This window comes from Canis lupus, chromosome 7, assembly GCF_048164855.1.
Source record: "Canis lupus baileyi chromosome 7, mCanLup2.hap1, whole genome shotgun sequence".
Lineage (NCBI taxonomy): Eukaryota > Metazoa > Chordata > Mammalia > Carnivora > Canidae > Canis > Canis lupus.
In genome coordinates this window covers 7,397,370-7,422,037 of record NC_132844.1, presented here as the reverse complement: position 1 = coordinate 7,422,037, position 24,668 = coordinate 7,397,370, and the positions used below count along the sequence as shown (strand labels likewise).

The following is a 24,668-nucleotide window of genomic DNA, read 5'->3' as shown; positions in this document are numbered from 1 at the left end:
TTTCCTTAAATTACTTTCTTTATTTCAAAGTGTCAAAAAGCTGAAGATGATCTTATGCATACACATATACTATACTATGTGTCTCAGAATTTAAAACTATGCAAAGAATTTTTCAATATGACTAAAAAATGAAGTATTTACACACTTTAGTGTAATGCTTACTACTTATTTTTGAAATCTATTGCTGATGCTACTTCTAAAGAGCAATGACCCGACCAGAAAAATAGTAGAGGTGTTTTTTTTCTTTTCTAAAGTGCTTATTAGCAACCATATCCAAAAGCAATGGTTTTTAGAAATATGTAACATTGAAAGGTGATCAGAGAGTCATTACTTACAGATTCAGATATGCCATTTTGTAACTCTGCATATGTAAACTGCTTTTATCTGCATTAATGAAAGATTGCTTTCAATGGCCCTCAACTATATGCTTCAAATCAAGATAGTGCCATTAGTATCAGCAGCATGAGCAGTGACACTAGAATAAACCCCAGCACATTTTAAATGGATCACAGCAGACTAGAAAAACTGTAACAGCCTTTGGATATGTTACAAATCCAAAGATGAGCCTTCTTGTTTGTTCTGCATATACAGTAAACATTAAAAAAAATTAAAAACACATTCTTGTCTCTTTATAGAGCGTTTCATAGTATACAAAGGGATTAAAATTCTTGTACTATTTAACCTCTCATTTCTATATAGAGCAGGCTTCACATTCTCAACATTTAAAACAAAGCCTATTTCCACCAAGAAAGAAGGAATTAACAAATGAAATACCTACTAAAAACCTGAGGAAAAAAGCTGTGACCAATTCTGAAATGACGCTTTTCTTTAAAAAAAAAAAAAAAAAAAGGTTGATATAAACATTCCAAAATAGAATTTGCTTTCTGATAGTGAAATACCTGACTTCATTTCCATCATATCATGTTTATCTGATCTAAATAATTTAGAAAAAAATAAGCATCTTAACCTAACTGCTTTATGTATCATTCTCTCATTTTAACTCATGCCTTCAACATGAATCATTCAACAGTCTTACAGTGAGTGAGCATCCCCTCAGGTCTCTCCCTATCTATTTTCTGAACCTCAAGTTATTTGCACCCTTCCTATCTCTCCCCTCCAAAAATCTCCACATAACCCAAGAGAATCTTCATTGAAAAAATCACAACTTAAATATATTGTGATAACACTACGTTTGATTTACAATAGTAATAAATTACAAATTGCCAAATAACTTAATGTAATTCACAATGCAAATCCCTGGTAGAAAAAGAATCCATCTTGCCCTGAATATAATACAGCAGTCCAGTGATTTCAAATTACTTATAAAATAAAAGCAAAATAAGGTGCAAAATACTATTTGTAAAAGTTAAGTAAGAAACCAGTTTCCATAAATCTTTCTACAAAGACAAATGTAATGTGCCTTCCTGCTTCTAAAAATTGTTAGGGAGTTTATAATTAGTGGTTTCAAAAATGACATTAAGTAAACTAGGGATTGAATTACATATTATTTGTAATGTATGACATATTAAATACATATGTAACAATAATACTGCAATGGTGAGTAATTTAAATTAATCTTTGGACCTGCTACTTTTTGGCAAGTATATTTCTTTTCCCAAAGTCTTTGCTATAACTGATTAATTTTCAAATGTTAGTTTTCAAAAACTTTGCTACTTATATACTATGTTAATAAGGAGATACCAGAAGTCTCAAATAGTAGAACTATGCTACAAAATAAAATGAAGATTGTTCTTGCATCTTTTGTTATTGTAACAAATACATTTTAACATAGACAACATTGCTAGGCCTGGAAATTTAAAATACCTAAACTCTTAAAAAAAGGGATGGAAAAGGAAAGAAAAATGGAAAATTCTTATTTAAAAATAAATCTGAAGTCCTTGCATTTCTGAGGAAGTTGACTTGTCGAATCAGTTAATCTTCTTTTGAACCAAGCTGTATCTTCCAGCATCCATCCATGGCATATGATGTTAATTCTCTATTTTCTAGATTTCAGTTTGAATTTTCCTGAATGTTTGCAAAGCTGGTACTGGACTTGAGACGTTTGGCTAGAAAAATAAAAAATATTATATTTTAATTTAAATTCTCTAAACATAATTCGTTATTTTTATGTAAACTATAGTATTCATCTATTAATTCCATGTTTGAATAGATTCAATAGATTCAATCTTCTAAGAATTAAAAGCTAAGCCTGTTTTTTTTCTATCAACCTCAAAAAATATAACTTTGCTTGAAGCTGCACATGATTTTGTTAGAAGCGGTACCAAATAAAACAGATATAATTTATTTCATCTTGAACATCATAATCTCAAATATGTAATGTAGGTAAGAGTACTCTACTTAGAAAATGGAAGTGCCATAAAGTACAATAATAAAATTATGTATTTAAAAGTCTAAGTTAGAGGGCAGCCCCGGTGACACAGCGGTGACACAGCGGTGACACAGCGGTTCAACGCCGCCTGCAGCCCGGGGCATGATCCTGGAGACGCTGGGTCAAGTCCCACGTCAGGCTCTCTGTATGATGCCTGCTTCTTCCTCTGCCTGTGTCTCTGCCATTCTCTCTCTCTCTCTCTCTCTCTCTCTCTGTCTCTATGAATAAATAAATAAAATCTTTAAAAAAAATAAAAGTCTAAGTTAGAAATCCAAATCTAGATTTCTCTTAAGATAATTCTGTAATATAAAAAAAAAAAAACTCAAAAAGAAGTTGAAAAAATTTAATGGCTAACAAAGAAAAGTGAGTTGTATTACACACATACACAGACACATAGACAAATATATATGGCTGTTAATAAAATATGTACAATCAATTTTGATTTTGATGCTAATGGGACTGAGTTATAGAGTTAATAAAGAAAATCATGCTATTTCGCTTGGTAATGTTGGTGCTTATAGTTAAACATGAATATTTCTCATATTCCAGAAACGAAAAACAAGTGTGTCATAGTAAAGGTATCTTATATTGGATAATCAGGAATCCCTTTACTTTAGAGGTTTTCAACATGAGAGCAGAGGTTGTGGTTTAGAAGGTCTGCAATGGCACCCAGGCATCTGCTTCTTTATTTTGCATTAAAGCTCGGCAGACAATTCTGATATGTGCTCAAGGATGGAAACAAATGGGGATTTTTGTTAAGTTTTGGGAATGTCAACTTAGAGCCTTTAATTTATATTCAGGTACATTATGAAGATCATACAAAGGAATTTCACAGGACCAGTATTTTAAGAAACATACTCTAGGAAATGCTACCATTAAATATAATGTTCTTTTACTCAATGAATATATATATTTTTAAGATTTTGTTTATTTATTCATGAGAGACACAGAGGCAGAGGCTGAGGGAGGAGCAGATTCCCTGCAGGAGTCTAATGCAGGACTCGATCCCAGGACACCAGCATCATGACCTGAGCCAAAGGCAGACACTCAACCATTGAGCCACCCAGGCATCCCACTCAATGAGTATTTTTGAGCACCTATGATAGGCCCAGTACTTTCTACATGTTGATGATAGAGTAATGACCAAGATAAACAAAATGTTTACCTTGTTCTGATTTCTCAACTCTACAGTTGAGTCAGGAGGAATAAATAAGGTAGAAAATAAATGAAAAAGTCAAAGAAATATCATTAAAGAAAGATAATGGATATAGGAGAATTAAAAGAAGGATGAATTCTTAGGATGGGGGTCATAAAAGGTATCTTTGAGTAAGTAATCTTTGGCCTACGACCTGGATGACAAGAAGCTAGTCAAGGAAGGTGGGGAGGGGCCAGTACAAGAGCTTTGGGGGTGGGCAGTATAAATGAGTCTGGGGGTGTTTGAGAGGAGCAGAAAGATGGCCAGGCTGCTTCCATACAGCAACATGAGCAAAGAGAGGAGTGGGTACAATGAGTTTAGAAAGATAGATGGGGGGCCAGGTCACACATAGCTTAGAAATAAGTTTCAATTTTATTCTAGATGCAACAGGAACACATGAAGGGTTTCAAGTGGGAGAAAAGCATAGTAAGATTTGTGTTTAAAAAGTTACTCTAGCTACTATACAGAGAATGGATTGTAGTGGGTCAGAAAAATGGAAGCAGGGATACCAGTTAAGGGACTCCTGCATTAGGGCGGACAGGAGATGGGGTGGCTTGCGGTAGGGTATTATCAGTGGAGGTAGAGAAATGATAATTTAAGATACATTTTTGGAAAAGTAGGGCTGTCAGTACTTGCTGATGGAGTGGGAAAAGGGTGGGGAAGAGAATATGGGAATGGGAAATAAAAGAAGAAATTAAAGATAACAAGGTTTGTGGCTTATACAAATGAATGGTAGTGATTTAGAAAACAAACAAAAACCCTGATCTGAAGCAGTAAATATCCTCCACAGAGTTAAATTACAAAGTAATTAAGATGCTGAACTCTAAAAGTACACCAAGTCCTGAAAAATAAAATTTCTCAATAGTAAGGTCCCTGCAATACATTGTTATTATTCTAAATAAGTGCTTTTAAGACCAGGTTATTTCCTATTTTACAGAACGCTAGCAATTTGTGAAAAGCTTTACTAAATACACTCATATTAAAGGCTCTTCCCTCTATTACCTAGCTTTTCAAGGTGACATTACAAATCCAGTTCAAACTGATCTGCAAGTAACCTTTTTTTTAGTTAGATATACTAGAAGTGAGGTTAAATAAACTATGAAGAAAGGCTAGCAAGAAATTTATAAGATGGGTGCTTGGGTGGCTCAGTCAGTTAAGCATCTGATTCTTGACTGCAGCTCCTGTCATGATCTCAGGGTTGTGGGATTGAGCCCCACTTCAGGCTCCGTGCTCAGCACCGAGTCTGCTTGAGATTCTCTCTTCCTCTCCCTCTCCTCCTCCCTTGTGTTCTCTCTTTCTTGAATGAATGAATGAAAGAAAGAAAGAAAGAAAGAAAGAAAGAAAGAAAGAAAGAAAGAAATTTATAAGGGAAAGAATTTTTATATCATAGGTTCCTAGACCAGGACTAATATTTAAGAGGAAAAAAACTTTTTTCTACAAAAGACATTCTCTATTTTAAAAATTAAAATTATTAAGGGATAAGCCCATATCTTCCTTCTGTTAATAAATAAGAAACCATGAGACTTAGAAGCCACTCTTCTTCAGCTTTATGAGATCTTCTAGTTAGTGCTTTTTCTGCTTGTCCTATTTGATGGGGAATATGTGTTGAGCACATGCTGTATGTCAAGTAATGACCTTGCAACTACGATTCCAAATTGTTCATGAACAAATTGTCTGTGTGTTCACTATAGTTTCTCCCTGCCTTTTTAGATGTCTTCTAGGTGGCTCTTCCATGGCTTCAATGGACCTAAGAGCTGTCTCCCTCTTCCTCCTATGGCCATTTCAGGTCCAAAAAACCTTTGTTGCTATTCTTCTGTTGTGGCCAACCTTATTCCAAGCTTCCTCAACAAAAACATCTGAAAGACACTATATGTTGACTTTTGATTATCTATAATTGTAAACTTCTTACACATTTCTTCCATTAGTAAGCATAACTGTAAAATTTGAAGCAAAGAGCTATTTTAGCCTAATACATTTTCAGTTTTCAGAATATACATCATTTCTAAAACAGGTTTAAGTTTTTAAAATACAGGTTTTAGCTAAAAAAATAAAGTTATAAAAAGGAACTTACGTAGAATGAGTTTACGTTTCTTTTGCTCCGAATGAAGAAAGCTACTAAGGTAGAAGACAACCGGTAGAAAGAGAATGAACACAGAAACAGCAATGACAGGCACTGTGTCACTGCATGGGACTGAACAATTGAAAGTTCGACTCCAAAGTTTTCGAGTAATGTTCATCTGGAACAATAACAAATAAAATTATTTTATTTCACATTTACTTTGTCTTCAATTTATACAATTATTTTATTAATATCATAACAGGCATCCAGAATTTAGACTAACTATATATCCCTTAAAAAATTTATTGATCGGGGCAGCCTGGGTGGCTCAGTGGTTTAGCACCACCTTCAGCCCAGGGCGTGATCCTGGACCTGGGATCGAGACCCACGTCAGGCTCCCTGCATGGAGCCTGCTTCTCCCTCTGCCCGTGTCTCTGCCTCTCTCTCTCTCCTCTGTGTATTCTCATGAATAAATAAATAAAATCTTTAAAAAAAATAATCTATTGATTGTTGAAGACAATTTCTTCTGCCAGGGAAATGAGCTGGTTCAAGGTTATTATATAAGCTTATATCCATATGGAAATTTCATATCCTAAATTCATAACACCATCCAGAGATTGCCAACTTTTCATAGATCTTAGAGAAGTTATATCAATAGGAATATGGTTAGACCATGCTTCATTTATTAAAAAAGACTGAAAAGGGTAACTCTGTGAGGTGACAGGTGTGTTAACTCGACTATAAGAACCCTTTCATAATGTGTGTATATTGAATTATCACATTGTACACTTTATTATCATTTTATTTGTCAACTATGCTTCAATAAAACTGGGTGGAGGAAAGGCTCATAAAAACAAAAAAAATTTTTTTTCATATGTTACATGTATAATCTCACAGTTTGTTGCAGTATTTTTAGAATAGAAATAAAAAATGTCAACTAAATACAGCTTCTCTTCAAGAGATGATATTGATGAAATGTTTAGTATCTTGTCTAAGATATTATGAAAGATTCATATGGGGACGCCTGGATGGCTCAGTGGTTGAGCATCTGCCTTCATCAAATCCCACATCCAGCTCCCTGCATGGAGGAGCCTGGTTCTCCCTCTGCCTGTGTCTCTACCTCTCTGTGTGTCTCTCATTAATAAATAAATAAAATTTAAAAAAAAGAAAGATTCATATGGCAAACAATTTTTCAAGTACATAATATCTAATGAGTCATGGAAACTTTATTATATAATATCTTATTTAGCAGTACACATTAAAAACAGATACATTTAGAGGCAGCAATACCTCATTTTCATTGAGCTCATGGTTTCTGTCAAACATGCTAAGTGACATAAGGAAACTATCAAATTTAATGTAGAAAAAGGTTCTTGCCTAAATTTTAAGATACAGTTTGCAAGTGGTGCTTTGTATGTTTACTGTAAGTTTTGCTTATTATAAGAAAGATGTTCTAAAACAGGTGGCCAGGTTGATTTCCTGTGTAATCCAACTTCTGTCAGAGAATCAATATTTTTTCTTTATCTTAAAAATTATGAAGTAGACAATTATTCTTCATTGAGAGCTTACTGGAAGCCAGGTACTAATCCAGACATTAGAGCAGTAAAAGCCCAAAATCCCCATAGTGCATCCATTTTAAGTTTGATGATAAGTCCTTTTCGCCATCTTGAATATTATTGATACACTATAGTTCACAGCTGCTATTCACATTCATCATTCTCAAGCATTAGGTTCATCAATTTTGACCATAAGCTTTCCATTTTGAACTAATAATTCCCACTTCTTTGATGCCTCAAAATTCAGGCATCCTAGTCCCATAAAAAGGCATGATTGCCATCTAGTGGTGCCCCATATGAAATCAGCCTATACAATGGAGGAAAAAGCTTGTTCATTGACCAATCAACACATATTACCAAAGGCTTACCATGTGCTAGGCACTGTTCTAAAATACTGAACAGTAAACAAAAAAGGACATGAGGTCCTTGTCCTCGTGGGGCTTATATTTTACTGAGGGGTGACAGACTATAAGTAAACAAATTAAAATTTTCAGATGATAATAGATATAAAGAATAAAAGCAACGGGATAAGAACAGTAATTAAGAAATGGCTTCAGAAACACATGATAGTAAACCAGAGACTTCTTTAATCAGCAACAAGTACACAAAAGACTGAAATGTAAACATGTAACACCTATGCCTCTGAAAATGACACCCATCATCAAACTTAAAAACCAAATGTAACAATTATCAACTCATTTATGAAGTACTTGATTTATATCCATTTTAGTTTGATAGATCAGGATATTCTAAAACTTTACTACTTATAACCAGTTATTTCTAGTTGAAGACAGCATATGCAGATCCAATATACCTCTAAAAAGGATAATGATACTAAAAGCACAATCAACAACACTGCCAAACACATATCATATCAGAAGTAAATTACTTACTGCATCTTCCACATCAATGCATAAGTGTGTTCCAGATTCAGCCTTATTCTCAAGTTCATTCATTTTTTGCATTTCATTGTACAAATTACTCAGAGTTTTGTATGCTTCACGACAGTTTTTGCAAACTTCTGAATAATTCTTTAACTGCAGAAGACTGTGAATGCTCCCCTAAAATGTCAAAGGCACATGTAATACACATAATAAATATTATATCTTTTTAACATAAGCTATTTGCCCTCCTAGAGGACAGGAAACAATATAGTACATTTAAAGTGCTGAGTGGTGATGTTATATAGCATAGTAAATCACTCTGAGCCTCCGTTTTATCATCTATAACATATTGCTACCACTACCTGTATTATAGGCCTCAAGGATTAGATACCTGGTATGAAAAGCACATAGCAAAATCTTTGGCACTTTCTAGTTGCCCTTAAATTTCGAAAACCAGGGGCACCCAGGTGGCAAAGTCAGTTAAGCATCTAACTCTTGGCTTTGGCTCAGGTCATGATCTCAGGGTCAAGGGATCGAGCCCCACAGCAGGATCCACATTCAGTGTACAGTCTGCTTGAGATTCTCTTTCTCTCTCTCCATCCAGCCTGTATTGTCTCTCTCTCTCTCTAAAATAAATAAAATCTTTAAAAAGAAAGAAAGAGGGGCAGCCCAGGTGGCTCAGCGGTTTGACGCTGCCTTCAGCCCAGGATGTGATCCTGGAGACCCGGGATCAAGTTCCACGTCAGGTTCCCTGCATGGAGCCTGCTTCTCCCTCTGCCTGTGTCTCTGCCTCTGTCTCTCATGAATAAATAAATAAAATCATAAATAAAAGGAAAGAAAGAAAGAAAGAAAGAAAGAAAGAAAGAAAGAAAGAAAGAAAGAAAGAGTAGGAAAGAAAAAGAAAAACTACTGCACTATCCACTGATAACAGAACAATATAGCTCAGATGCCTAAATACCAAAAATTTCCTAAATTATCTGGTCATTCATATGTCTATCCTATTTTCACAGAATAAATAAAATAGGCCCTTGCCTGGGCTGACTTTAACAGTGAAATCTGCCTTATTGAAACAGAAGGGACTTGGGGCACCTGGGTGGCTCAGTCGGTTAAGCATTTTCTTTTTGCTCAGGTCATGATCTCAGGGTCCTGGGATTGAACCCTGTTCTCTCCCTGCCTAGCAGAGAGCCTGCCTTTCCCCTCTCTCTGCTGCTCCCCCCTGTGTGTGTTCTTTCGCTGGCTCAAATAAATAAATAAAACTTTTATAAAAAAAAAAAAGAGAGAGACAGAAAGACAGAAGACTTTATTAACGGAGAAGGAAAAGACACTAAAACTACATCCCCACTCAATCCTCTTACCCTAAGGCTTGTAATCCAGACCTCTCTAGTCAACAAAAAGGGACAAAGAATTACATAACCTAAAATGAAGGTAATGGATATAAGATATTGTATTACTGAATCTCAATCTTTTCTACTTCCCGGACTGACACTTGCCTTTTTAAGGACAAGTCTGCTAACCAGTCAGTTCACATTCTTACTTTCTATTCCCCTTATTCTTTACCTTATAGCATAAAAAAATAATATTAACTGAATATTAGAATGAAAGAGGAAAGGAAAACTTAAAGGAATTAAACCGATGTACCCCCATCCCACAAACACACACACAATGCTACCCTCACCATCTGTTTGACAAAGAAACTAAGTCTCCTCAGTCCTGCCACAAGAAATAGCACATGGCCTGTTTTTCACAGAACAATTGTGCATTTAGCTAAATGTGTTCAATCAAAAATTGAGCACAGAACCTTGATGGGGGAATGTAATTTAGCCATTGATATGAAAATTTAAAATGCACATATCTTTTAACAGAGTAATATCAATTCTAGGAAAATACCAGACAGGTAAAGTCATACAAATATTCCAAGTTATTTGAAAAAAAAAAAAAAAAACATGTTTGTAACACTAAAATACTAAACCAAATAAAAATCTTCATCAATATAGGGACTGACTGAATAAATGGTGGCATAACCAAATGGTAAAAAGCTCTGCAGTGTTTAACAGGAATGAGGAATTAGGATTGTGGGAAGAGGATGACACAGCATGTGCCCTTGTGTCCTGACTTCTTTACTGAAGAGATTCAAGAAAAGAAAGATAAATCCAGGCACCTGAATAGCACCTAAATTATAAAGGTGTGACACACAACTCTCATCACAGGAAGGTTGTATACAAGCTACAACACGAGTCCCAGAGGAACCAACCAGAACGACAGTCTCTTGTGAACGTCTATCTTCTGTGCCCACCCGCTGTCCTCTAGAGATGCAATAGGCCAGAATAGTAGCCCTACCTTGCCTGCAGATCCATCCACAAAAAGCAGTCTTTTCAGAGCCACCAGGCAGCCCAGGTTTCCAAAGAAGCCATCTGCAAGCACTTACTACCCAAAATAGATCTGGTCTGGAATTTAAACCTACATCCTTGCTCAGTCACTAAGCTTGGAGCTACTGCCACAGCCAATGTCACCAATTTCATTGCTACCATCGAAAGATCTGGCTGCCATTTGGCTGCCTCCCTTTGACTTCAAACTTTCTAGCTGGGTTCTTCTTTCCCATTTGTCTCTTGGCTCTGGCTCTGGTGGAAGACCCTGAGGGCAGAGTATCCCCTGATGATAAATGAAACTACCTCCTGAAGCCATAAGGACCACCCTGAGCCTATGAGACCCCACCAGGGATGGACTCCACGACAATGGTCCATTTGACCTTCAAAGCCTGCCTGCAGGTACCCACACACTTTTGCCCCACATTTTCCTTATAAAAACCTAGTAGTTTTGGCACTTTGGAGACAGTCTTTGAGAGGCTAGTCTCCCATCTTCCCTGTGTTGGACTCATGTAAATTCCTTTCTTGTTTCACTGCCACTCATTTCTCTGCCTTTGGATTTTGTCAGCAGTGGCCAAACCTGGTCTGTTTGGGACCCTTGGAGCCAGGTGCTCTTGCACCCCTGTGTCCTGGGTACACCACTATCTCTTTAGCTGGCTCCCTTCCCCTCTCAAACACACACACATATACACACCCCACCTTTAAAGCACTGGATATTGGGATCCCTGGATGGCGCAGCGGTTTAGCGCCTGCCTTTGGCCCAGGGCGCGATCCTGGAGACTCGGGATCGAATCCCACATCAGGCTCCCGGTGCATGGAGCCTGCTTCTCCCTCTGCCTATGTCTCTGACTCTCTCTCTCTCTTTCTGTGTGACTATCATAAAAAAAAAAAAAAAAATTAAAGCACTGGATATCCCCAGGACTCAGTCTTTAGGGCCTCTTTATTACCAATTATAGCTTCATTCACTCATATCCGGTTTCACAGCTTTAAATATCATCTGTACCTGATCTGATGATTCTCAAGCTCACACTTCTCCCCTGAGCTCCAATTTCATTTAAAACACCATTTGACATCTCAACTTAATAGCTATTTCATATTAACTTGTTCAAAACAGAATTCTTAATCCCCAATACTTTGCAACCAGTCTTTCCTGTGGCTCCACCATCCTCCTCTCAGCTACTCAGAGCCTAAAGCCTAGGATAATCCTGGTTCTTCTCCTTCCTTCGCTGATCAGCCTTCACTACTCCCAGGAATTACCCAATCTATCAGCAAGTCCTGTTAGACAGACTTCCCAAACACATCCTTAACTGATCTACGTTTCTCCAACATTGCAGCCAGTACCCCAGTCCACACCATCTCTCTCCTGTGACAGCCTCTTAATTAGGTTCCTTCTTTCCATTCTTGCCTAGGTTCAACTGAGTTTCTCCACAGGGCAGCCAGTGCTATTTTAACATGCAATTCATATCACGCCACATTCCTGATTTAAATGGCTTCCCATTGTGTTAAAATTCAATCCGTATTTCTTCCTTTGTTCTGCAAAGCTCTACATGATTTGGCTTCTGCCTATCTCCCCATATCTCATTCACGTATGCCCACTGTGCTCCAGCCAAACAGGCCTCCTTCCTATTTTTTGCACATACCAACCTCACTCCCTTCCCCAAGGTCTTTATCCTTGCTTCTAAGGAAAATATTCTTCCTGTGGCTGATTCTATCTCAACCTTTAGATCATCTCAAAATTCTCCTATTCAGAGAGGTACTCCCTGCCCACTCAATCTAAAGTAGTATACTACACTCCTTTTCCAGGACTCATTACTCTTAAATTACCTTCTTTCTTTGTTATTAATCATACCCCTACTAGGACATAGTTTGTAAGAACAGAAATCTTACCCACCTTGTTTACTGCTCTATCCTCAGTGTCCTAGAACACTGCCTCCTGGCACATAATCAGTGCCCAATAAATATTTGTTGAATGAATAAGTGAGTACATAGGGTACGTAGGGCCTGCCTGAGGGGATTTTTGAAAACCAAGCTATAGAAACCAAACTCTATACGGACAGAGAGAGATTTCTTCCAGCCCTCCCAACCTGGTACAACCACCCTATTACATTGACCACCTAAGCATATAAGAAAGTAAGATGAGCCTAACAATGAACATAAAAAGAAAACAAAATATATAAGGAAAGAAAAGCAAATAAAATGATTCAAAGGGAAAACAGATTAGTAGACATCAGAGTAAATGCCCTAATGAAAAAGAATTCATTCAGTGAATAGGAGAGAGCTTTTAAAAATTAATTACAGCCAATGGTATGAAATAAATGTCCACAAGCCCATACTGATATAAATAAATAAATGTGGAAGAAGCGGCAAATCTTCATTATAGAAAGATTTCTAAATATTTAAGTAAATGCTCACCCCTCCAGGACTTAAAGCTTAATTTCCCCAGCCCCCATTCCTGTTACTTAGTAATTTACTTCCAAAGTATGGAATATGGAAAGAGGAAGCAAAAGGTAACTTTACATTAAAGATATGGGGCAAGTGCTACCCTGTCCAGGTGATCAGGATAACGTCATCAGGAATAAATCATGTTGACAGACTATATCTCTGACAGGATGTGATCAGAAAAGTACTTCACTTCTGTAGTGTTCTTCCCCAAAACCCACAGTCCCAGTGTAACCATAAGAGAAACTGGGGACAAACCCAAATTGAGGAACATTCTATAAAATATTTAACCAGTATTCCTCAAAATTATCAGTCATGAAAACAGGGAAAGACTGAGAAATTGTCAGAGTCTGCAGGAGGCTAAGTGTGGTATAATGGGAAATAGATATTTGGTCTTTCTCCCTGGATCCTGGAACATAGCTCCCAAAACCTTTGGAATACCCAGAGTGAAAGAGTGCCTCTGCATGCTAATGAGATGACTACTGGCCAGGGGTCCCTATATAGCTACAGGATGAAGGCTGGTCACCAGAAAGACCAAAGCACGATCAGGGGGTTGGAACTCTCAGCCCCACCTCTGACCTCTAAGGAGGAAAGAGGAGCTAAAGACTGAATTAGGCACCGTTAACCATGATTGCCTACATAATGAAACCTTCAGGGGTGCCTAGGTGGTTCAGCTGGGCAAGAGTCCGACTCTTGATCTCAGCTCAGGTCATGATTTCAGGATACGGAGATCAGGCCCCATGTTGGGCTCTGCCATCAGCACAGAGTCTGCTTGAGATTCTCACTCTCCCTCTGCCCCTCTCACTTGTGCTCTCCAAAATAAATAAATCTTCAAAAAAATATATTTTTAATAATTGATTATCACATCACAAAGATATCTCAATAAATTCCAAAATATAGGCAGGCTACATTTACTGGTCACAATTTCAATAAAACTTAAGATGTACAAATGCGGGATCCCTGGGTGGCGCGGCGGTTTGGCGCCTGCCTTTGGCCCAGGGCGCGATCCTGGAGACCCGGGATCGAGTCCCACGTCGGGCTCCCAGTGCATGGAGCCTGCTTCTCCCTCTGCCTGTGTCTCCGCCTCTCTCTCTCTGTGACTATCATAAATAAATAAAAATTAAAAAAAAAAAAGATGTACAAATGCAAATAAACAAAAAAATCATGTCACTGCTATTAAAAAATAATCTTCCAAAAAACTCTTAAGTCAAAGAACAAATCAGAATTAAAATTGGAAATTTAAAGACAAATGCAATGTATTCCCTTTATATCAGAATCTATTATTGGAAAGGCCAAAATTATAAACTTTACAATCTGAAAATTATTTTATTGTTGAGCAAGAAAAGCTGGAAATGTTAGGCATTCAGTTCAAAGAACTAGAAAAATGACAAAATGAACTGAAAGATCATAGGAGGAATTAATAAATGCCAAAGAATAAACAAACACATTAAGATTTTTAAAAAACCAGGAACTAGTGAGTAAAACCAAACACAAGTTTTTGAAAGATCAATAAAAACGAATGTACCTTTAACAAGCCTAAAGAAAACTCAAGGGAAGAAAGAACTCACAAAAAATAGCATTTGGAACAAGAAAGGGAATGTAGCTACATATATTATAGAAATCTTTAAGAAGTGACCAGTTACTTATTATCCTGGAATGGATCCTTAGACAGAAAAAGGACATTAGTGGAAAAAGTGGTAAAATCAGAATAAAGTTGGCATTTAGTTAATAGTTCTGTACCAATGTTGCTTTCTTAGTTTTGACAAATATACCATAGTAACATATATAGGTTAACATCTGGGGAAACGGGTCAGCATTATACAGGAATTCTCTGCATTACCTATGCAACTTTTCTGTAAATCTAAAATTATTCCAAAATAAAACATTTTAAAATAAAGTAAACAGTAAAAATCTGTAGTGGGGGCACCAAATGTGATAAAATACGTTGGAATAAACTTCAGAAATGTATAAAACCTATGCAAAATTTAAATAAATCAGTAAGACTGTGCTAGAGGACATTAAAAAAAAAAAAAAAAAAGAGAGAATAATGGTGGCTGCCAGGGGCTAAAGGAGGACATGGGGAATCACTGCTTAAGGGATACAGAGCTTTAGTTTGAAAAACTTCTAGAGATGGATGGTGGTTATTGCACAACAGTGTGAATATACTAATGCCACTGAACTGTACACCCAAAATGGTAGCATGGTAAACTTTATATTCTATTTTACCGCAATAAAAAGAGAATATACCATATTCCTAGATAGGAAAGTTCAGTATCATAAATATGTCAATTATTTCCAAATGATGAATCTAAAATGTAATGCACTTGTAATAAAATCTTAAAATGACTGAATTTTTTTTTTTACTTGGTTCTACAATTCATTTCATGAGGAAAAAAAGAATTGGAGCTATGCCTCATATCTTACATCAAAATAAATTTCAGATAGAGAAAAGATGTTTAAATGCAGAAAATAAAACCATAAAATTACTAAAAGAAATCACAGGAGAAATTTTTAAAAATAATTACAAAGTGGGAAAAACCTGACATGACACCAAGTCTGAAAGCTATCAAAAAATTTTTTGATAAATTTGATAATATAAAAATTAAAAATTTCCTCATAACGAAAAGAAAAGCACAATAAAAATAAACAACAAACTCGGAAAAATATTTGCAACTAATATCTCAGGAAAAATGTTAATTTCCCTAATAAAACATTCATCACAACACTTAAAAGAGTAAACAAAAGGCCTTGGTATACAAAGACTTAGTATACACTGCATACAATAATTACTATTTGGAGTTTTACAACACACATCAGTCCACTAAAGTTCTGAAGTCCTATAGTAAAGCATTTCCCAACCTTATTAGAAAACTAAACCTTTCTTTTTCTTTTTTTTTTTTTTTAATTTATTTCTTTATTCATGATAGACATAGAGAGAGAGAGAGGCAGAGACACAGGAGGAGGAAGCAGACTTCATGCCGGGAGCCCGACGCGGGACTCGATCCTGGGACTCCAGAATCGCACCCTGGGCCAAAGGCAGGCGCTAAACCGCTGAGCCACCCAGGGATCCCCAAACTAAACCTTTCTTATGGGCCATGTGTTAACACCTTGCAGAAGATATCTGGGGAACTGCTTATTTAACAGTTCTTATTATTTGCAGGGAAATTCATAATTCTGTGTCATCACATTGGTTACAGAGAAAATCACATGTATATTATACATGTTTACATCTATTTGTGGGGATTACTTACTTGTTAAGCAAGTTTCAAATCTAGGATTTTATCAGAGTTCCAATCTCACCCTTCATCACCACCATCAATACCAACAGGGTCAGAAGTAAAGAAAGCAAAAACCTATAAGGGTGGGTTTCCTTTCTTTCTTTCTTTCTTTTTATTTTTTTAGATTTTATTTTTTAAGTAATCTCTACACCCAACATAGGGCTTGAATTCACAACCCCGAGATCAAGAGTCACATGCTCTACAGACCCAGGCAGGCACCCCAAGGTGCATTTCTTAAAGGCTACCTTTTACATTATAATTCAATACTCAAGTTACCTCACTAAACAGTGCCTTTTATTTTATTAACAGTGCCTTTTAAAATAGGTAAAATGTTTAAGCAAATATTGAGGCAAAGAATAAGCTGCCTGTAGAATCATATACTGCATTACATAATATAATACCTTATTGCATAAACAAAGTCAAGGTAAGTTACTGTCAGATAGAAAAACATTGTGTTTTAATTAAACAATCACATGACTAAGTTACTGTGTTCATACCCAGTATCTCATTGGATCCTCACTACAAAATACTTGAAGGTAGGCAGGATAGATTTTACTGTTCCTACCTTACAAATAAGAAAAGTACAGTTTTGATGATTTTCCTAAAGGCAGAAATCCAGGTCCACTTACTGTTGTTCTACATTGTGTATATAGATAAACATCAACAATTAATGCTAAAAAATTAGTTGACTCATCTATTACTCATCTATGTACAATGCAGCATTTTAATTTCAAGTATCATATAAAAAATACCTGGAGGTTATGCTCAAAGCAGGTCAAGGTGTGATTAAATAGACTGAGGAAGTACAGTGTGCTATTTGATAATTCTTCACTTTTGTTTGTTAAACAATCTGTCAAAAAACAAAAATGTATATTAATATATCTCCAGCAACAATTATAAACTGTCACTTATCTCTCAAACTATCATCTTCTGTTTCGAACTATAGTAATTCTTTGTTCAAACAAGCATATGTGTTCCACGTAAGAGAATTTTTCAAATACATGAGCTTACTCCCTTTTAGTTTCTAAAAGATATATTTTTTGTATCATAACCATATTCAGAGAAATCTCAAAATAATCACATATTCTCTTCCCTTTATAAAAACATACATTAAATAAAATTTAAATTGATTGTTGATATGCTGCAAAGTCTTAGTCATGAACATCAGCTATCAAATGCTGACTTAAAAAGGGTATTATTCTCAGTGTTGTTTAGGCATCAGACTGTTTATCCTACATTAATTTAACCTAAATTCATATACTTTTTGATCATCTTTTGTGTCAAATTTAGTAGTTCTGTGTCTCTTCCACCTTCACTTCTATTGTAACTTGACAGGATCACCTTTTTCAATTTGTTCTTTCAAATCTATTGAGTTGTGGGACCAAAGAAACAAGCTGGTAAGAATTTTGCCTAAAATACTGATAAAGGGGCTTCAAGTAAAGTCTGGAAACAAAGAGAAGCATTTTACATGTTTTTTAAAAGCTAAAATAAATGATATTCCTCTGCAACTTGGTACTTTTGGTTAACATTAGCTCAAGTTCATTCCTCTTGCTTTCTATGTATCTAGGATATAGGTGCAAGTAGCTGGCTTCATATCCTGAAACTTGTGGTCAGCCATTTCAATCTCACTCTCCTGGAATCCTTGCTCTCTTTACATTCCACATACTCACAAACCCTGGATAATCTAACCCTGAATAATCTCCGTTCACTTTCTCTACTCCCAATTCTGCTTGTAGCATGCTATTATAGAAAATTCTAAGGTCATAATTAAGCAACTCAATTCCAATTCTAATCTCAGGGCCACAAAAAAATCCTTGTAGACACTTTACCAATTATTCCACAAGGGATGTTCCCAATATTTTCTATTCTCTAGTACCTACTCCACCCTACTCTTTCAACCGATGGCCATATATTATACCCACTTAGGGCCATCTAAAATGATCTCTCTCAACTGGAAGTGGAGAGACAGGACAGGAAGCTACTGCAATTATCCAGGAGAAAAGTGGCAATGCAAACAAAGAATTCAATGGATGAGAGATAGACCAATAGGTAACGAAAGAGACTTGAATACAGCCCCCTCAAAATATGCCTCTTTGGCATGTAGATTATTATTTTTTTAAGGTTTATTTATTTCTTTGAGAAAGAGAGCAAATGTGGGCTGGGGGTAGGGGGGACAAAGAGAGGAGGAGAAAGAGTCTCAAGTAGACTCCGCGCTGGACTCTGAGCCAATCTCACAGCCATGAGATCATGACTTGAGCCAAAATCAAAGAGTTGGCTGTTTAACTGACTAAACCACTCAGGTGCTCCTTGCATATTGGCCACTAGGAACCAGAAGCAGGAAAAAAGCTCTAAAAACAGGGAACACATTATATTTTAATAAATAAAATTTACATTTATAAAGGAAATTTCCATTTGCAAAGATGTCTTCTTCTCAGTGAAAGGAAGAAGAGGACTCTTTAACCAATGGAGAAGCTCTAACTTAAATGTGTATAACCAACTTGACTAAACAATCCTGGTTTAGCATACTTTTCCTAGTCACCTTCTGATAACTTGTCTCCTCCACCCAGAAGTCCCAAAGCCCTTTTCTTTTGATTAGCTTAAGATGATGTATAAACCCAAATTCTAACCATCCCTTTGGATTACTCCCATGTCACTCCTATCACTGGGTACTCTACAGTATCCACATGCGTCACACATGTTAATAAGCTTCTGTTTCTGGCCAGTCTAAGTTATAGAGTTCCAGCCAGAGAACCTAAAATGGGTAGAGGAAAGAGGTTTTTTCCTGTCCCCTATAGGAGACACTAGGCTATGAAACACCGTGAGAGATGCACATGCTCTAACTCTTATAATATCAAGAGGCAGGCACTATCATTATCGCCATTCCCTAAATAAGGAACACAGGCTTAGAGCAATTAAGGAAGTTGGCTATGGCCATAAAACTGGTACTGAAAACCTGAAGATCCTATTCGGTCTGATTCCTGAGCCTGCATTTGCAAACACTGAAATAAATAAAATATTCACATCTATATCCTTTTTAAGATTTTATTTTTAAGTAATCCCTACACCCAATGTGGGGCTCAAACTTACCACCCCAAGATCAAGAACCAGGTGCTCTTCACATCTGTATTCTAAACCATTACAGTTCAATTCTGAGAATCACCCAAATACATGACACCGCTCATCCTTCCACTACCTATAGATCTCTTACACTATGCAAGGATTCGGGCAGTTACTACCAACTGACTAGTATTTGTGGCTGAGATGAACTTTAAACCTGGTAAGGAGAGGAGCAACTAGCACATTAAAACTTCTCTGTGCACATTAAAAACAGACATCCTCTCTGGGTTAGATTAATTACAAAAAGGCACTCCTGCCCCCCCAGAAGCTGAACCAGAATTCAGTTCTATTCATCACCATCTGCGCTAGTGCAGGGTGGGTGTGCACCTGGTATGCATGGGGCTCTGCTGATGAACCTATTCCTAGAGTCTCCCTCCCTGAACTCCTATACTCTGCATTCTCCACATCTTTATCTTCTCAAGAATGTAAGTCCCATTCAGAGAAATAAAGTAATACACTGAAGATCATACATCAGGTTAGTAAGGCCCTGAAATACAAAATGCACTTCCAGACTTGCAATTAAATAGTCTCTTTATTGTATCACTTTTTCTTTTTGAAAATGTTGCTCTATCATCTTTCAAAAAGTTCATTCACTAAATTCTCTTTTTAAAAAAGATAAAACAAATGCCTCTTCTTTTTTTTTTTTTAAATAAATGCCTCTTAAGGCTGGTTTAATGTCACCACAAAGTAGCTTTGAATCCTTTTATGCATGAGGCAGTATATAATATATAAAAACAAACACAACTACAAATATGTAGAATATTAGAATATTAGCCTAAAAGATCGAACAGGTTTTCTGTTTTCATAGTTGATATTTTGCAGGGAGTAATGGGAATACAATTTCATCCATAGCAATTGCACATCTATGTTAATGAGCCATGTCACTGCAACTGACACACTATAGGGAATTAATGGGTGTGTGTGTCCCTCTACTGCCTATAAAAGCAGTATAAAGCACGTGAACATAAGAGAGCAGTGGCAATTTCTTCTATACACAGTATGTCATTGGAACGATTTCTTAAAAAAATGATTTCTTTATAAAAAAGTAGTTTATAGGATAATTATGGAAAATAAAAACAAATGAAAAAATAATTTATAAAGGAAGCTTCCTCTGAACAAAAGAACTTAATCTCTTCTACTTTACTGACAGCTATTTCTTTTCATTTAAAATAATTTGAAAATTAAACTAAAAGCTAATATAGACTGGTCATCTTGTTGAGTACCACATTAATGCAGTACCATCAAAATTTTTTCAATGATCATTAGACAGTGGTATTATGAAGCACAAAGGAGTTCATTTATACAATAGGATTTTAAATGTCTTCATTACTAAAGAGCCCTGACTTTCTGATTTAAAATAAAGGAACTCCCGGTAAAATTCCTCTTTTATACTTTTGCAGGAATTGGGAGCATAATATTATAAGCAGTAAGAAACTATATATTTTAGAAATTAGGAAGTTAAGGAATATTAGTAATAATAAAGCTTCCTATAAGCACTAAGTGAAGTGGTCATTATGAATTTTCCACATCTCAGATAATCAATGCAGTCTCATCAAGGACAGATTAGCATAGCTTCTTTCTCAGTGAGGGCTCAAGCATCAGCTCAAGAGGCATTTTTAAAGGTGTGGAGGATTCAAGTTAAGATACATAGACCTAAATTATCATGATGGAAATTATTAGCATCTTTAGATAAAGTATTTGGCATCCATTAGGAGTTTGTATAAAGATTTCTGCTGTTTTACAAAACCAGTTTTATAGAAAACAACAGAGACAATCACCAATTTCTGAGAAACAGGACAAGCTTCAGAAAATAGAGCATAAACTGTGAGAACTTTGTACCTGAAGAATATAATCAAGACTAATGAGTATGAAAACAAAGACACTTTAAATTATAACATACCAATAAGTGAGTTTAATGCTTACTAAATTACAATGTAGATAAAATGAGAAAGAGAGGTTCTGCTTAACCAAACTTTTGGTTAACCATGAAGTTTTATTATTGACTTTTAAGGAATTAAGACATAGTAAGCGAAGGGTGATAGAATATGCCTTTCTAAAAATATGCCTCTTTGCAGGGTGACAAAACATGAGACTCCTAACTCTGGGAAATGAACAAGGGATAGTGGAAGGGGAGGTGGGTGGGAGGATGGGGTGACTGAGGGGGGCACCTGACGGGATGAGCACTGGGTGTTACACTGTATGTTGGCAAATCGAACTCCAATAAAGAAATATACATATTAAAAATAATAATAATAAAAATAAAGTAAAATAAAATATGCCTCTTTGCCTTAAGAATTATTTTGAACTAGAGTTACCTGAAAAACAGCAAGCACAGAGAGCCTTCTGTGAATTGCCTTTATCTACCTAAAGAAAGATCTTCTAAAAGAAACTCAATTATAAATCCCTTACCTGGGAGTTTCATCAACTAGATAAGACTGACTCTTATCACACAGGAAAGGAGACCAATGGAATAGAATCGAAAGTCCAGGAATAAACCTCAGCATATAGAGTCAACTAAGAGCTGAATTCATAGAAAGAGAAGAATGGTGATTGCCAGGAGATGGAGGAAATGGGGAGATGTTAGTCAAAGGATACAAACCTCCAGTTTCAAGATGAGTAAGTTCTAGGAATCTAATGTACAGCATGGTGATTAGAGTTACCAGTACTGTCTTATATACTTACATACTCAAAAGTTGCTAACAGAGTAAATCTTAAACATTCTCCTCACAAAAAAAGAAATGCTAATTATGTAACACATTACCTAACACCATGGTAATCATTCTGTAATATATATCAAATCAATATAATCACTATACACCTTAAACTTATATAATGTTCTATGCCAATTATATTTCAATAAAGTTCAATAAAGAAAAAGCAAAGAACCAAAATATTTTATCATAAAACAATCCATGGTTTCATCAAAGCTTGTGACCCTAATTATTCAATTGTCAGATGCATGGGATAACTCAGAAGCATGTCAATAATAAGGCTGTCCCTATGTCAACAATATACTTTTGATAAGTTTTAAAATTCTGTACAGAAGAAATATTGATTTATTTCCTTTACTATTTAGCAGACAGTCTCCACAGAACGAGTTTCCATATTATTTGTAACGTGAATTGGGAGAGCTGAGCTGTTAACACTTCTTTTAAATCTCCATCAATTTCTAAAACCTTTTTTCCTACCAAGACTAATAAGACTAATAAAGACATAGGAATTCTAAAGATGAAAGAGATGGGAGTGGTATGTGGATGACACACTCTTTTTTTATTGGGTTTCTGGCCTTCCTTTCATCAACTAATAACTGCAGAGAGTAGATGTCAACCCACCACTAGAGCAAGAAAGGAAAGGTGGAGTAGTATTTTATATTCTCCAAATTGCAGTGTATTAATTTTAATAATATTCTTTTAAACAATATTTTAGCTTTTATATTTTTATGTTTGTAACAATCTTTTTAAAAAGAATTTATTTATTTATTTATTTATTTATTTATTTATTTATTTAATTTATTTATTTGAGGTGGGGCAGAGGGGGACAGAGAGGCAAGTAGACTTCATGCTGAGTGTGGAGCCCAACATGGGGCTCAATCTCACGACCCTGAGATCATTTCCTGAGTCGGGCACTCCACCAACTGAGCCACCCAGGTGCCTCCTTAATAGTCTTTAAAAAAAATTTTTTTATTTTTATATTTTAAATAATATTATTTTTAAAATGTAGCCTCTTAAATTCACTTAAAAAGATTTTTACCTATATAATTATAGTTTTGCATTTGCTAGTAGAGAAGATGAAAAAAACTGTCATTTTATATCAAAAGATACATTCTCATAAAATAGATCACATTTTGGTTTAACTCTTCATCAAAAACAAATATAAGTAGTTTTTGTTCATTCTTTGTCATTTTTTCCCTTCTTATTTTATCTTTTAGGTACTAGAATGAATGGATTCCATATTATTCACCATTAAAGATCCTTATTGCTGGCCTCAACCACCAGGGTGTATTTGCAAATTTAATAACTAGACCATCACAAAAAGATAATGTAAACAAATGGGTTAGTGGCTCAAGTTTAATAATTTCACACAAATTCTGAGAAAACTTTGTGTTTAAAACAAAAGGCAAATAATCCAGAAAATTTTTTTGAAAATTTGTATTGTGATTTTCATGTATATACTGTAAAGAAGAAAAAATAATTTTCCTTCTATTCTTCTAAATTCTCAGCTGGTACTCCTATAACAAAAGACAGATAACAGGAGAAAAACAGAAGTTTGTTAACTTGTATCTTTCATATACACATGGCAGACACACAGGAAAAATGAGTACTCAAAGAGATGGCTTAGAATTCAGGCATAAATGCCACCTTCAGCTAAAAACAAAGAAAGAAGAGTATGAGGAAGGCTGGTTATGAAGAAGTGACGAGGAGAAGCATGGTAAATGAATATAACTTTTGTTATGCAGATGTATGTCCCTGCCTTGTCCATTTTTAAGATTCTTTTGGGATTTAGAGTCATCTGTTTCTTGGTACAAAGAAAGAAATACTCTTACAAATGTAGATCTCCTTTAATATATACAAATTTCCCTTATAAAATGGTTACTTCTACTCCATCTTCAGAGTTTCTCCTGTGTCTGATGTTTATCAAATAATCAGCTCAATATCCTCATTCCAAAGAGGCATATTTTGGGGTGGCATATCCTGGTCTACTATAGTCATATTTTGGAGTAGTATTTTCTATTCTCCAAAATTTTAACAACCAGGCAAATTTCTGACCAGACACAATTCCTTTAAAATTATGACTATTGTCTTCCATTTATTAAGAGTAAACAACCCTTGTATTCTTCTACAAATTCCTAAAGGCCAATGATTTAGGGACACCTGGGTGGCTCAGCAGTTGACAGTCTGCCTTTGGCTTAGGGCATGATTCTGGGATCCAGGATCAAGTCCTGCATTGGGATCCCTGCGAGGAGCCTGCGAGGATCAAGCCTGCTGTGTCTCTGCCTCTCTCTCTCTGTCTCACATGAATAAATAAATAAAATCTTAAAAAAATAAATAAAAATAAAGGCCAATGATTTTTAAAACAATGGATAGGTAGGAAATAATTTTAAATGCACAACTAAATGGAAAACTTTATTATCATTCATTAAGAAAATAAGAGTAGGGGTGCCTGGGTGGTGCAGTCAGTTAAGCATTTGACTCAGTTTCGGCTCAGGTCATGATCTCAGGGCCTGAGATCGAGCTCCATGATCAACTCTATTCTCAGCTAGTAGTCTGCTTAAGATTCTCTCTCCCTCTCCCTTTGCACCGCCCCCCTTCAAATGAATAAATAAAACTTAAAAAAAAAAAAAAAGGAAAGGAACAAATAAAGATCCTATGAACTTAGTGTTTAATATAT

The 24,668-nt window shown here is 35.8% G+C and overlaps 1 protein-coding gene across 1 annotated transcript in view; it reads right to left on the bottom strand.

The window, feature by feature from the left end:
• Positions 1 to 24,668, bottom strand: part of OSTM1 (osteoclastogenesis associated transmembrane protein 1) — a 35,043-nt gene continuing 10,375 nt past the window's right edge. Inside the window, exons 3-6 of the mRNA XM_072831867.1 lie at positions 16,916 to 17,013; positions 8,093 to 8,260; positions 5,656 to 5,821; positions 1 to 2,066 (exon numbers count right to left, since the gene is read on the bottom strand). Coding sequence (XP_072687968.1) covers positions 2,011 to 2,066; positions 5,656 to 5,821; positions 8,093 to 8,260; positions 16,916 to 17,013 — 488 coding nt within the window. The 3' untranslated portion in view covers positions 1 to 2,010. The remainder of the gene's footprint in view (positions 2,067 to 5,655; positions 5,822 to 8,092; positions 8,261 to 16,915; positions 17,014 to 24,668) is intronic.